The 15692-nt window shown below is 36.3% G+C and overlaps 1 protein-coding gene and 2 long non-coding RNA genes across 4 annotated transcripts; all 3 read left to right on the top strand.

Moving 5' to 3' along the window:
• Positions 1 to 84: 84 nt before the first annotated feature.
• Positions 85 to 645, top strand: LOC123268127. The gene is made up of 3 exons (XR_006510157.1): positions 85 to 291; positions 377 to 412; positions 506 to 645. It is a non-coding gene; the product is annotated as an uncharacterized LOC123268127 (long non-coding RNA).
• A 187-nt stretch (positions 646 to 832) lies between these two features.
• LOC123268125 lies at positions 833 to 2241 on the top strand. 2 transcript variants are annotated; one of them, XR_006510156.1, is made up of 4 exons: positions 833 to 922; positions 1164 to 1267; positions 1359 to 1611; positions 2123 to 2241. It is a non-coding gene; the product is annotated as an uncharacterized LOC123268125 (long non-coding RNA). The 2 variants fall into 2 exon arrangements; XR_006510155.1 differs by having other exon boundaries at positions 840 to 922; positions 1173 to 1267.
• Positions 2242 to 3649: 1408 nt separating this feature from the next.
• LOC123268100 lies at positions 3650 to 9312 on the top strand. Its single transcript, XM_044732981.1, has 2 exons — positions 3650 to 5255; positions 5314 to 9312. Exons 1-2 carry the CDS (start codon positions 3971 to 3973, stop codon positions 9237 to 9239), a joined length of 5211 nt encoding a protein of 1736 aa, XP_044588916.1. The 5' UTR covers positions 3650 to 3970; the 3' UTR covers positions 9240 to 9312.
• Positions 9313 to 15692: the final 6380 nt, after the last annotated feature.

Raw genomic sequence — 15692 nt, 5'->3', positions numbered from 1 at the left:
TTGAAGATTCCAACTTAATTTTATTCGAATTTATTAGTGATTTTTTCAATTGCTACTCGCTAATATTTTAAATTAAATATTTCAACGACCATTGAAAAATGTAATAGATAGTTATAATATAATATATTTATTTTTTTAATAGTTTTTTAAAGATGTCGACGGATTTATTAATGAACAATGTTTTCAGTGAGGGAAACTGAACTACATTTTCTTCAGATGTTGGAGCAATCTATAAAACGGGCTTACGAGTCATATCAAAGATACGATCGACAGTCTTCTCAAGTACTCAACGTAAAATGATTTAATTTTTATATTACAAATTATTTACATTTCTATAGTTTTGCTGAAAAATTTACTTATTTTTATTTACTTACAGATACCGGACTTATATACTCATACTGGTGAACACATGGTACATGTAAAATTTAATTAATTTCTTTTATTCATCTAATATTCAATAAGGCGAGAACTAAAGAACTATAAATTTCAAAAATGATTTTTTTAGTAAGCTTTCTTGGAAAAGCCAACAATATAGTGTCTACAGTTATTGTCACCTTTAAATAATTGTTTTTACGCTGATTGTCGTTTAGTTTCATCCTCTCAATATAAACAATAACTATAGATTTGATTATAAAAATCAGAAGTAAAAAATTATTATCTTTTTTATTAGATTGAAATTGCATCAGGCTCAAAAATTTACTTTCCCATTAATGTTAAAAAACAAATCGAAAAAACGAGCGAACAAAAAGATGGCAGTTGTGACTGGGGAATCCAGTATTGATTATCAAAATACCAAGCATTGTGATTATCAAAATACCAAGTATTGTGATTATCAAAATACTTTTTTCTCAGTGTGCTAATAAAAGAGGGAATGAAAATCAAAAGCTTAATTGTTCAAAACAATCTAAACACCCAGATACAAGTAAGTTATGAAGCAATAACAAATATTTTTTACTTTTTATATCTTAAAACCAAATTTATTTAACGTAATCCTGAACAAAGAAAAAAAATGACATTAGAGAATATATTCTTACCAATAAATGAATAAGGGTTACTATTTTTATAAATACTTTTTAATCCATTTGTAAAATTTATTTATAAATTAAAAAATAACATAATTTAAGCTCTATCAAATGAACTGATTAAATTTTTATATTATTTAGTAACGGAAGAAAATTTACTTTTCTTTCAAAAAATTGTAAAAATTTCTGAAGAATCTTATAACATGCAACAAAAAGAAATGTTATCTGAACGACAAACGCACCAGGTATGATTTATATACATCTACTTGTTTTATAAACTTATAAACAAAATTAATAAAATGGTTGACATTTCAAATTTTTTTTCCATGATTTCAGCTATCAAATGTTTACACTGAACCGGCACCATTAAAAATAAAAATAAGTCCACATTACGAGATTTACTTACCAAGAAGTACTTACCTCTATATAGAGCGAAAAAGTGAAATTGCTAGAGGAAAATATGATTGGCGTATTTTGGTAAAAGAAACATTGTTAGAGGTTTATGGTGATAACATAAAAAACTATTCGGCTGAAGGAGTTCGTGGTGGGTCTCCAGGTATCAATCCAGAATGATATCGAGCACTTTATGGTAAGTCAATAACTAAATTTATGTTAGTTTTTCTTTTATAGCCATAATTTTTAACATGAAAAAGTTTTGCTAATTTAGGCTAATTATAGAGATATGGATTCTTCATATTGATAACTTCTATAGAACTAATAAGATAAATTTTAGCTTCTAGAGTAAGAACCTTTGAAAACTAATTATAAGTTTACCTGATTAAACAAAACATTTTTTTTTATCTTAAAAAACTGTATTGCAATCAGAACAAGTGAGATTTTCCTTAACGTTCATTTCAAATTAAATTTTCACAACTCGAAATAAAATTTTTTTAATCTCCCTAGATATCAACGCGCCAATTTTTAGATCTACGTATATCTTAGTAGATATGATTTAATCAAAAAATTAGCGAATTTCTATAGAAATGGCGTAGATCTACGTAGATCAAAAATAATTTTTCCCTGAAATCTATGCTCATATAATCATAAAACCTAAATAACTGTTTTATAAGGTAAATTATAGTGAAGCTAATTTATTTTAGATTGGGCAACTTTGGTAACTCATAAAGAATGCATCCTAGATTCTCAATTTGCAGAGTGTATAAATCAAGTTACGAGAAATAAAAGGAAAGCCAAAAAAATTAAGGGACAGAAAATGATACCCCAAAAAAATTAATATACTTTTATTATTATTATTATTATTATTATTATTATTATTAATAAAAAAAAAAGTGAACTTATGTGAGATTCGAACTCGCGCCCCTAAGCATTATGGAAAATTATTATCAGTATTATCATTATTATTAATATACAATATATTTTCTATAGACTGGTTAATACTATAAATCTGATTTTTTTTTTTCTTTTTTTTTTATTGGCTGTCCAGTCTATTGCACGAATTTTTTTTTAACTAATTATTTATCTAATAATTTATAATATCGTTCGCCTGTATTCCCTACGGGCATAAACAATTTTAAAATTCGTATATAAATTTGTTATTAAAGGTAAATTTTACATTGAAGGTAAATTTGACTGAAAAAATAATTCGGACGGCCCAGACCAGGAATCGAACCTAGATCTTCTGGTATCGCGCCAACTGCTCTTCCCTTAAGCTATCCGAGACACTGTCCAGAATTACCATTCAGTCACCTCTTAATGACGAACTACGAACTTTAATTCTATTTACTTGACTCCTGTCAATACATCTTTAACGCCATCGATATTTTTATACAATATATTTTCTGTAGACTGGTTAATACTATAAATCTGAATTTTTTTTTTTATTGGCTGTCCAGTCTATTGCACGAATTTTTTTTAACTAATTATTTATCTAATTTTATCTAATTTTCAGTCAAATTTACCTTTAATGACAAATTTATATACGAATTTTAAAATCGTTTATACCTGTAGGGAATACAGGCGAACGATATTATAAATTATTAGATAAATAATTAGTTAAAAAAATTCGTGCAATAGACTGGATAGCCAATAAAAAAAAATTCAGATTTATAGTTGTTCGGTGAACAAGGCCCAGTAGCGATTAACTCGCTCCTGGGGGACACCCAAATTCAAGAGACGCACCTGTCCACCGCTAGTTCCCGCAAAAATCGAACCGCCAATAGAAAATCAGCCTCTCGATCACGTCATGAATCGACCGCTTTATTGGCTGATCGCTCCCACTAGACATGCGCAATAGCCTTCTTCCCCAACTCAACGAGGAAGAAGACGGACTATTGTTATTATCTTTCGCTTCTACGCTTTCGCTGCATCAAGTCGCCATTAGTATTTCTTTACTTTCGCTTTTTGTTAATAAACCGCATTTCGCTAATTTTATAATTTAAACTGCTCAAATTAACCGCTAATAATACGCTTTAATTTGTTATAGGTAAATTGTGTTAACAGTGCATTTATTTCACCGCTTTTTCAGTGCCGGCAAAGTGTTCAACCACGTGTCAACCGGCTTCGCTTTTGCAAACCACGCTGTAATTTACAAATCCGCTTTTATCTTAACAATCCGCTATTAAAAATATTAAATATTGAGTGTAATTAATGTAAATAAATTACTAGTGTTATTTTTGATAATAAATTACGCGTTTTAATTGAGATATCCAACCCTAAACCTGATCCCCGCTTTTCCGCTCTTTCTGTAATTATTCATTGGTCCCTCGAGCCGGATCAGGCTGGCTCTATCTCAATTAAATTAATTTATTATTCCGCTTAAAAATTGTTTTGTGTTAAGTGAAGTGTAATACCGCTAGGAAAGGTCGAGTGTCAGGAGCATCGCAGAGCACATCGGGTGCTGCTCCTGGTAGTCATTCGTACACCGGTACGCTGAACTTTCCGCTTTAATTGACTGAAAACTCGATCTCGGTCCTACATTAAACACCGCAATGCAGTTTGAAACTGCTATTGCTATGCAAAAGCAGTACCTGGATGCTTTGTATGCCATGGTGGATCGCTTAACTAATGAGGAGCTTAACTCGCTTACGATCACCGCTATTGAGTCAGTGGCAACACAAAGCTCCAAGATTTGGCTGGACATCACTAACTTGAACTCGCTGATCTTTGAGACGTACCCGGAAGTACTTGAACACGAGTACCACGTCGGGAATCATTATACTAACGCTCACGCCACCTATGCAATCTTGGAGACCCGCATAGCCACCCGCAAAGACGTCATTCAGCAGGAGATTGATGCCAGAGAAGCCGCACAAACGCAACAAAACCTGGCTATGCACAGCACCGCCTTCTTGGGAGGCTCATCGGGTACTGGACTCCCAAAAATTAAGCTCCAGAGCTTCTCTGGAGACTTTAAGCGCTGGGGATCATTTAGTCAGCTCTTCTCTGATATTGTTATTGACAATGCACTTCTGAAAAACAGCCAGAAGATGCATTATTTGAAGACATTCACCAAAGATGAAGCACACCAGCTTATTGGAAACATGTCATCCACTGATGAGTCATTTGAGCCCGCATGGAACCTTTTGAAAAGCCGCTATTCCAATCCTCGCCGCGTTGTATCATCACATCTTGAAGACCTGCTGGTTGGTGAGTCTGTTCCCGCTAGATCAGCCGCTAAATTGGATTCCTTGTTACTATCCAACCAAAAGGCTCTGGATTCCATCAAGGCACAAGGAGTTCCAGTAGATCACTGGGACCTCATAATCATACACCTGACGCTACGCCGCTTGCCGCCCGCCGTTAGAGAAGATTGGGAGACCAGCCTGGGTCTTACTGATAACATGCCGACTTACGTTCAGCTCCACGAGTTTCTCAAGTCCAAAGTCAGGGCTTGGGAGAACTTGGAACCCGCTTCGGAACCCAAGAAGCAATCTGAAGGTCATAAATCCGGAGGCTCACGCAGTAATAAACCTCAGAAGACAACATCCTCTTACACCGCTACTCAATACAAAGCAAAGCCCAGAAGAAATTGCCCGCTGTGCCCTGAGGAACATTACATGTTGTTCTGTCCAATCTTTAAGGCCGCTACTTTGGAGGAACGAATCGACATAGTCGAAAAATACCGCCTGTGCTACAATTGCTTGGGCCCGCATCGCGTCGCTGATTGTAAGACCGCTCAAGGATGCAGGAAGTGCAGTCAACGTCATCATACTTCCATCCATCGAGATACACCGCCTAAATCTGCACCACAGACACTTGCAGACAACGCACAAGGTAACTAACCGTTCCATTAGACCGCTTATAATTCAACATTAACTGTTGGTTATTTCAGATCCGCTTTCCGCTCAAGTATTGCTAGCTACCGCTTTAGTCCAGGTCCGCCCACATCATGGTAATCCAATCACCGCCAGAGTGTTGATTGATCAAGGTTCAGAGCTCTCATTTATGAGACAGTCGCTCTTCAAGAAGCTTGGACAACCGCTACAGCGTGACATGGTCATGCTCAAGGGCATTGGCAATGTCTCCGCAGGAAGCTCACTAGGTGTGAGCACAATTGAGCTTCGTTCGCTGTGTACGACCGCATCAATGCATGTCAGCATGCATATTCTACCAACACTGACGGTAGATCTTCCATCGTTCGTGATCGCTGATCCGAAATGGCCGCATCTTGAGAATCTCAAGCTCGCTGACCCGCAGTATCTACAGCCACGCCCTGTAGATATTATTCTAGGTGCATCACCAGCCGCACAGATCATGAACGCAGAGATTCAACGAGGACCTCGCAATGCTCCTATTGCACAATCCACCACGCTTGGTTGGATTGTCTATGGAGCTGTCACCGCTAAACACGCTTCAACATCACACGCAGCACTACATGCGTCAGTAGATACTGAATTACAAGACGCTATCGCTAAGTTTTGGGAACAGGAAGAAGTTCCATCAGGAAATTCACCGCTCAACACCGCTGAAGAAGACGAATGTGAAATTCACTTTCGTCAAACGCATTATCGACAGCCTGATGGACGCTACGTAGTGAGATTACCGCTTAAGGCCCTTGAGAGTCAACTTGGCGACTCTATCAACGCAGCTATGGGGTCACTCCGCAGATTAATAACTCGCTTGTCGCGAGAAAGAGAATATTCTGACATGTATCGTGCATTCATGGCAGAATACATTCAACTAGGACACATGGTACGAGTACCAGTCAACGAATTGCCCGCAAACGCTTACTTCTTGCCTCACCATGGGGTATTGAAGCTTGATAGTGCCACTACGAAGCTCCGCACAGTGTTCAATGGTTCCTGTGCAACATCTACAGGAATTTCATTGAACGACATTCTCCACGCAGGACCCAAAACGCAAATTGACATTTTTGATGTGATGTTGAGAATCCGTTGCAGCAGGATTCTATTCGCTACTGACATCACCAAGATGTTCAGACAGATTGAGGTCGACTCGCTTGATTGGCCGCTTCAGTGCATTCTCTGGATAGATGAGAATGACTTAATAGACGCTTACTGTCTCAAGACAGTCACATACGGAACCGCTAGTGCACCTTTTGACGCTGTACGTGTGCTTATCCAACTAGTAAAGGATGAAGGACACCGCTTTCCGCTAGCTGTTGCTCCAATGTTGAAAACACGCTACGTAGATGACATCTACGGTGGAGCAGACAACGAAGAAGACGCTATCAAGGCTGCAGTACAAACAAAAGCTCTGTGTGCAGCAGGCTGCTTCCCGCTTGCCAAATGGGCTAGCAATAGCCCACGGTTACTCGCTGAAGTCGCTCCAGAAAAGCAGCTGGATACACCGCTTAAAGAAATCAGTGATGCACCAGTAAAAGTCCTGGGCATGTACTGGAATTCACGCACTGACGCTCTCCAGTTCAAGTACACGCTACCGCCAGATACGCCTAAGACAAAGAGAGCTATTTTGTCTGAAATCGCTAAACTGTATGATCCGCTAGGACTTCTCGCACCAATAGTCGTCAAAGCCAAGATCTTTATGCAAGATCTGTGGCTAGATAGAGTGTCATGGGATGAACAATTGTCACCATCACTCATTCACAAATGGACTGGATACCGCGAGGATCTTCGAAACATCGAATCCATCCGCATTCCACGCTGGAATAATATAGCACCTGGAGCAACTATGGAATTGCACGGGTTCTCAGACGCTTCGCAAAACGCTATGGCTGCCGCTGTTTATTTGAGAGTCACTGACGCTGATGGGAACACAAAGGTCTCACTTTTGTGTTCAAAAACGCAAGTAGCACCGCTGAAGACCATGACAATCCCACGCTTGGAATTATCTGCCGCATGGTTGCTAACACAACTGATACTTCATGTTAAAGAAGTTCAGTCGCTTGAAAATGTCAGGATCAATCTCTGGACTGACTCCGCCGTGACTCTCGCATGGATTAAAAGTCCAGCAATCCGCTGGAAGACATTCGTCCGCAATAGAGTGGGAAAAATCCAAGAAACGCTTCGAGATGTCTCCTGGAAATTTATTCCAGGAAAACAAAACCCCGCTGACTGCGCTTCAAGAGGTATACCTACGCTAAAACTGAAACAACACGCTCTCTGGTGGCATGGACCAACTTGGCTTCATGAACCAGAATCCTCTTGGCCCACTCTGGAGCCTCCAACCGACAACGCAACGCATCGAGAAGAACGCCAAGGTCTGACACTAGTAACTTGGAAAGCAGAAAATTGCCTGCTCCAACAATTACTGTCGCATTACACGCAGCTGTTTCCACTGCTACGGAAGCTTAGCATCTGGCATCGTGCCATCGACCGCTTTAAAAGAGTTCCACAATCTTCGCTGGCCTACCCGCTTACTCCATCAGACCTGGAGCGCGCTAAATTGACCTTGATTAAGTTCACTCAAGGACAATACTTCGCTAGAGAGATTCACACGCTACAAGATGGTGATGGTCTGCCTAAAAATAACAGCATCACTAAGCTGACTCCGTTCATCGACCATCAGGGGGTCCTGAGAGTCGGTGGCCGCTTGAAAAACGCATTGCTGGACCCAGAAGAGAGGCATCCAGCGATTCTACCGCGACAATCACCGCTTACATCAATTTTGATTGATGACTCGCACCGCAAAACGCTTCACGGAGGTACTCAGCTTACGCTCGCTGACTTACGCAAGAGTGTCTGGATCATTGGAGGCCGTGTTCCAGTCAGATCATTTATTTTACGCTGCGTTATCTGCACGAGACACCGTGGAGAACGCGCTCAACAGTTGATGGGTCAACTACCCGCCGCACGAGTACAGCCAACTCGAGCCTTCTTGCATACAGGACTCGACTACGCTGGACCTATCACGCTGAAAACGTTTCAAGGACGTGGAGCAAAAACATACAAAGGCTGGATTGCAGTCTTTGTATGCATGTTCAGTTCAGCTGTACACTTAGAGCTAGTAACTGACTACACCGCTGCCGCTTTCATCGCCGCTTATCGCCGCTTCACTAGTCGCCGAGGTATCTGCCACACGCTATATTCAGACTGTGGAACCAATTTTGTAGGAGCAGATAAAGAGCTGAAACGACTATTCGCTGCAGGATCCCGCACATTACGAGAATTATCAACCTTGATCGCTCAAGATGGCACGAACTGGAAATTCAATCCGCCTGGAGCTCCACATTTTGGAGGAAAATGGGAAGCCGCTGTGAAATCTATCAAATTTCACCTTCGAAGAACAATCGGAGACTCGCTGTTGACGCTTGAGCAATATTCAACGCTACTGGCTCAAATTGAAGCCATATTGAATTCCAGACCGCTCACACCGCTGAATGAAGATCCTGCTGACCTGGCTGTACTGACTCCAGGTCACTTCTTAATCGGACAGTCACTGACCGCTATCCCAGAGCCATCGCTGACAGATTTACAACCTGCTCGGCTCTCGCACTGGGAACAAGTCCAGCAAATGGTTCAACATTTCTGGAAACGCTACTACCAGGACTGCATCCACCGCTACCAGGCCATTTCAAAGTGGCATCATCGACGCAACCAGATCAAGGTGGGTTCAGTAGTACTGATCACCACTGAGGATCTCCCGCCAACCAAGTGGCCATTAGCCAAAGTAATTGCTGTCCATCCAGGTGAAGATGGACAAATCCGCGTAGTAACTGTTAAGACAGTTAACACAGAGCTGGTACGTCCAATTACAAAGCTCTGTGTCCTGCCGCTAACGCATGAAGAAGATGATCTTGTCGACGCAGCCGCCAACCCGGGGGAGAATGTTTGGTGAACAAGGCCCAGTAGCGATTAACTCGCTCCTGGGGGACACCCAAATTCAAGAGACGCACCTGTCCACCGCTAGTTCCCGCAAAAATCGAACCGCCAATAGAAAATCAGCCTCTCGATCACGTCATGAATCGACCGCTTTATTGGCTGATCGCTCCCACTAGACATGCGCAATAGCCTTCTTCCCCAACTCAACGAGGAAGAAGACGGACTATTGTTATTATCTTTCGCTTCTACGCTTTCGCTGCATCAAGTCGCCATTAGTATTTCTTTACTTTCGCTTTTTGTTAATAAACCGCATTTCGCTAATTTTATAATTTAAACTGCTTAAATTAACCGCTAATAATTCGCTTTAATTTGTTATAGGTAAATTGTGTTAACAGTGCATTTATTTCACCGCTTTTTCAGTGCCGGCAAAGTGTTCAACCACGTGTCAACCGGCTTCGCTTTTGCAAACCACGCTGTAATTTACAAATCCGCTTTTATCTTAACAATCCGCTATTAAAAATATTAAATATTGAGTGTAATTAATGTAAATAAATTACTAGTGTTATTTTTGATAATAAATTACGCGTTTTAATTGAGATATCCAACCCTAAACCTGATCCCCGCTTTTCCGCTCTTTCTGTAATTATTCAATAGTATTAACCAGTCTACAGAAAATATATTGTATAAAAATATCGATGGCGTCAAAGATGTATTGACAGGAGTCAAGTAAATAGAATTAAAGTTCGTAGTTCGTCATTAAGAGGTGATTGAATGGTAATTCTGGACAGTGTCTCGGAGCTTAAGGGAAGAGCAGTTGGCGCGATACCAAAAGATCCTGGTTCGATTCCTGGTCTGGGCCGTCCGAATAATTTTTCAGTCAAATTTACCTTTAATGACAAATTTATATGCGAATTTTAAAATCGTTTATGCCTGTAGGGAATACAAGCTTACGATATTATAAATTATTAGATAAATAATTAGTTAAAAAAAATTCGTGCAATAGACTGGACAGCCAATAAAAAAAAATTCAGATTTATTATTATTAATATTATTATTATATATTTTATGACTAATGCTATTGTTATTATAGCTAATATTATGATTATTCAACGTCTGGTTTAACGGTAAACACGTCAAAATGGGAAAAAAACTCCACAAGTTACCGTTAAACCAGACGTACGCTCATAGAGCACTCAATGCTGTAACGTCTAGTTTGATAGTAAAACTATCTAAAAATTAAGTTAGAAAAAGTATCATCAAAACGGAACTTGAATTTTGACTCGGGAATTTTCTATAGTAGTATAGTTTAGGCGGAATCCGTGTAGTTATGTGGTCTTAACCGAACATGTGCGTTTATGAAGGAAGTGTCTATTCGCCCGTAACTGTGACGATATAGATCGGTCATTTTACCGCAGTGTTCTCTACGATATGAAACCGTCACGGTATAAAACCGTTCACGGTATTTAATTTCGACTATATAAAACCAGCTATTATAAACTATTATGTTATTGTTACTTGGTGAATAAACAATTTTAATCTGACTAACAATTTTACTAATTTAATATACCTATAGCGAATTCATAATAATTATGTGTCGGTTGTTAAACAATTAATTCCTATTACTTTTTGTTACGCAATTTGTAATATATTTTATGGTTCTAAAATTTACTATTTTTTACGAGCTTTTTTATTTTTTACTACAATTCACTAATGTATAATTTATAGATATGTATAAATATTAGGGTAATCCAAAAAAAAAAAAAAATTTTTTTTCTTCCAAACAGGCTTAAAAGTTTCTTTTGGGTGTAAAAAAATTACTGTAAAAAGATGATCCCTTAATATTAATATTAAGATTGTCCTCATCGCATTTTTTTTTAATTTCCGTAAGAATAACACAGAAAAAATTTTTTTGGCTTCTTCTGATTTTTGTACCGTTTAAACGATTGATTCAATCATAAATTACTGTTCTTATCTTTATAGAAAATTAAATGCTCTACAAAAAAGGTCTGATAAAATTTTTCGATTTGTCCACGCGTTCAAAAGTTATTCAAGATCGAAGTTCAATTTTTCAAACATTTGATCGAATTTTATAAATTACACCGAAAATGTTGGTTTGGGGGAGTCCATAAATTACGTGAGGCATTTTTGAAAATTTTTTGACCCCCCTCCTTCCCCCTTGATAAGATTTCATAAGATTTTCCCCAACTCCCTCCCCCCTCCCCTAATCTCGGGCGAGATTCTTCAAAATTTATGTTTTGGCTGTAAACGTGTTGGATTATTGAGAAAAAAAAGCGCCATTCGGCTACACTTGACATGGATAGGTAGATTTCTTGTTTGAATATTGAAAAAAACACGTTATTAAAAGGCCGTAATGTCCTAAAATTTATTTTCTATTATATTTTTGCAAATAACGACATGAGATTGACTATAACAAATAGATATTTAAAGACATCTACCTAAAAAATCGGATTTTTTACAGATAAAAGTCATTTGATGATAAAAGCTAAAATTTAATTTATTCTTGATTTTTTTTGAATTTTCTTAACTACGAAATAAATTGAAAAAAGTATTAAAAGTCGACGAACAATAACTTAAATTGAAGATAATTAAACATATTGCGACAAAATTTTATTAAGATTACGACATGAGACCGGCTACGACCGATAGATTTCTAAATAAATCTACCTAAAAAATTAGTGAACCTATCGATCAATAATCAAATTAAACAATCGAGCACTACTTTGCTGCTCTGCAGGGTTCAGACGAATACGACAAACACTATTGTGTCCAATTTGGCCATATTGTATTATAGAAATACTATTTCACGCAATTTTACACTGTTTTCTGCTAGAGAAAAAATTACGTGATATTTGTTAAGATCCCCCCTCCCCCCTAAGTGAGATTTGGTAAGATTTAGCTTGATCCACTCCCCCCCTAGAACACCTCACGTAATTAATGGACGCCCCCTTTCAGTGTCAAAATAAGGATCAAATTTTTCTTCAAACATACATTAGACTTCTGATAAATGTTGACCAATGATTTTTTTTTATTCAATCAAGTAAATATGATGCTTTTAAAAAATTTTTTTACAGTAAACCAAAAAATGAACAATTTTATTCTATTATTATGTTCATTTTCATATTAATAAATTTTTCTCAAAAAATTGCTTATTTATTTATATTAAATATTTATCTTTGATGTGATTTTTTATTACAATTCAGACAACGTCGATGGCCACGAGCAACCTGTAATAAATACTGCAACTGTTCTTCATTTTTAGTTAGGCAGCACATATATTCTTCAATTAGTGCAATACCCCGTTCAGCAACGTCGTTCGTTACTTTTAGTTTTGAAAAATTCCAGACAAATTTGAAGCTTCCTTTTTGTGTCTAAATTGGTGCGGCTTCTTTGTCACCATCATGTATTAAAAATTATTTTACGAAGAGTTTTTAAAGTTTTTTGGAACACTACATCTGGTCCAAACTTGCCGATTTTTCTTCGTTTTAAAAAAGGATGGGATAACATTAATCAAACTAAATATAAAAGTGGGATAGAGAATGAAACTGTGACAAGCACTTTGAATGAAGATAAGATAAAAATTATTAATTTCATCAATAATTGCTTACAGGTAAAAATTGTTTATTATATGTCCTTAATACAATCAAAACTAATACTTTCAAGTTATGTTTATTAATTTGGTTTTTAGATGTCTCATCCTCGAGATCATTATCAAAAGCTTTCGTTATTATCTTTAGTTTTTCTTGGTAGTTGTCCAATCTATACGGACAGTTTCAAGCGTCCTGGTGCTAAATTTAAAATTGTTATTAGATAACGATTTAAGCGACTTTGTTCCCTAAAACTCATTGGAGCTATTTAAAAAATTTGAATTACCCTCCGATTTCATAGAAGAAGATATTTCTACATGGCCCAATGATTACAGTTTCAAAATTTGTCTGAAATTTTTTAAACTTTAAAAGTAACAAACGACATTGCTTAACGGGGTATTGTATTAATTGAAGAATAGAACTGCTGTCTAACCAAAGATGAAAAACAGTTGCAGTATTTATTATAGGTTGTTCGTGGCCATCTACAACGTTTTACGAATCGTAATAAAAAATCACATCAAAGATGAATAAATAAGCAATTTTTTGAGAAAAATTTATTAATAATATGAAAATGAACATAATAATAGAATAAAATTGTTTATTTTTTGGTTTATTGTAAAAAAATTTCTTAAAAGCATCATATTTATGTTATGTCCAAGGGCGTTTTTAGGGCGGTAGCGTAAACGGTGGAGGTTTGGACTAACAGTTTAAAGAATTTGCAACGGAGGTTTTAATTCCGTTGTTTTAATTATTTATGTGGGACGTTTTCGATGTACGAATTTACCACGCCTTCGTTTGAGACTGAGCACGGATTTATTGAGTATAGATGTACTTACTACTTGCAGGATTATTTCTTATGATCGGATCCGTGATTCCTGGGCTGCTGTTAGCGCCTTCTCCTTAAATGGGCCCTCTGTTGGTCTTTGCAGCGGATGGATTTGGATGGATTTGGGCTGCTTATCTTAAGGGCTTCTTATTTTTATGAAATGAACTTATTCGAAACAGATTTCACTTCTTTTTAAGATTTATTTAACAAACACCAAAACTTTTACTCTTTTTATTAAACGTAATTCATTTATTTGAATTTTATTTATTTGAGCTAACGTCCTCCAGTCTCTCGTAGGGTAAAGTGCGCAAATTTAGCTTTAACGAGATTTTAATTTACTTATTGACCGAATTTTCGCCTAAGTGCAGAGCAAATTAGAACTTTGAGATTCCGGTTCTCTAGAATTTATTTACTGGCCGAATTCTCGCCTAAGTGCAGAGTGTAAAATAACTTAACATTAAATATTTATTTGTACCGGATCTGGGTGTTGAAAAGAAATTACAATCACTTATTCGTGGTTTTCTCGTTTATTATATAAAATATCACAGTTTAAAATTAGTGAACACTTGACTCTTAATAACTATTATAAATTTAACTTCTTAATTTATTTGAACTATTTAATTAAGTAATATGAGAATTATTGTTAAATTAAGTATTTGAAAATACTGTAATTATAATCATAAAGATGAGTTATCAATATGTTGGCACCATACACAAATATCAATTTAAGGTTTTAATAAGAGCGTTGAGTTAATCAATTTCAACAAGATTTGAATACGAGCTCAGGTTTAATTAATTGCATGAATTTGTTGATCTATTATTTTATCACAATAAAAATTATTAATGACGCGACAATAGTTAGTACGAGCGATGATACGAGTGAAGAGCACGGAGGAGAGTCAGAACGCGAACTCAACTCAGCAGTCACAAGAGAGGCTTGAATAAAAGCAAGAGATTATTCGCTGGGTGCGTAAGGCATAGTGGGGGACACAAAACTGATGTCAGCGCCCGCTGCGGGACAATACAGAACTAAGGGTGGCTCTTTATTACTAAAAGCTATGAAAATAACACGTGTGTTAGTTTATTTAAATAAATAAAATAAAATGGGTCATCAAAATTGTTGTGTAGTTAATTGTAAAAATACTAGTAGAAATAGTGATTGTAAATTTTATAATTTTCCGGTTGCCAATTGGAAATTAAATCAGCGAAAAAAATGGATAGCTGCTGCTCAACATCTCTCATATGTTCAGCCAGGATTAAATTTTTACCCTTTATTAAAGTTTGTGGTTGAAAAATAATATTATGGGTAATAGATTGCAAAATTAAATAAAGAATATAAAAATTTAAGATATATTCGTAAATATAAAGTTATGTTAAATAGAGCTATTCGTTATGTTATGTCCAGGAAAAATCTAATAGTTTAAATTTTTTTTATTCTTTATATTATTTCCATTCGTTCTACTTCGATACGACAAAATTTTATCTTTAAAAATTTCGGACCATTACTGGGTCATAAATTACTTTTAAGCTTAAATTTTTTTTTAATCTCAAATTTCAAAAGGTTCTTGGATATTTTCTGTTTTATTACCCAGATGCATTTTCTCTTTTTCTCGGGATTACTAAACTAAAAATAAAAATAATCTCGAATAAATGGAGGAATCTTTTTAGAAAATGCATCTGACCCAAGCCTAAGCCTACCAGGGCAATAAAATTCTCACTAAGAGACCCACTCAAAGGGACTAAAATTTTATGGCCTTTTGAAATTTTATACTTATAATAACCAGATGTGTTCAAAATAACAAATTATTTTTAATGTCTCTCGACAAATATCTTACTCAACAAATTTTTATTTAAACAAATGCCGTATAGAAAAAACCCATATTATCAACATCAGAATTATCTCACGATAGAATAAGTAAATGTTAAAGAATTTTCTTTTTTCTTTCACATAAATTATTAACCAGATAAAATTCAAAGAGAGTAAATAAAATCCTCCAAATAAGGGAACATTTATAAATAGAATAAAATAACGAAATTT

This window comes from Cotesia glomerata, linkage group LG6 (genome assembly GCF_020080835.1).
Source record: "Cotesia glomerata isolate CgM1 linkage group LG6, MPM_Cglom_v2.3, whole genome shotgun sequence".
NCBI lineage: Eukaryota > Metazoa > Arthropoda > Insecta > Hymenoptera > Braconidae > Cotesia > Cotesia glomerata.
The sequence above is the reverse complement of the archived record's forward strand: the minus strand, read 5'-3'. Positions and strand labels throughout refer to the sequence as shown.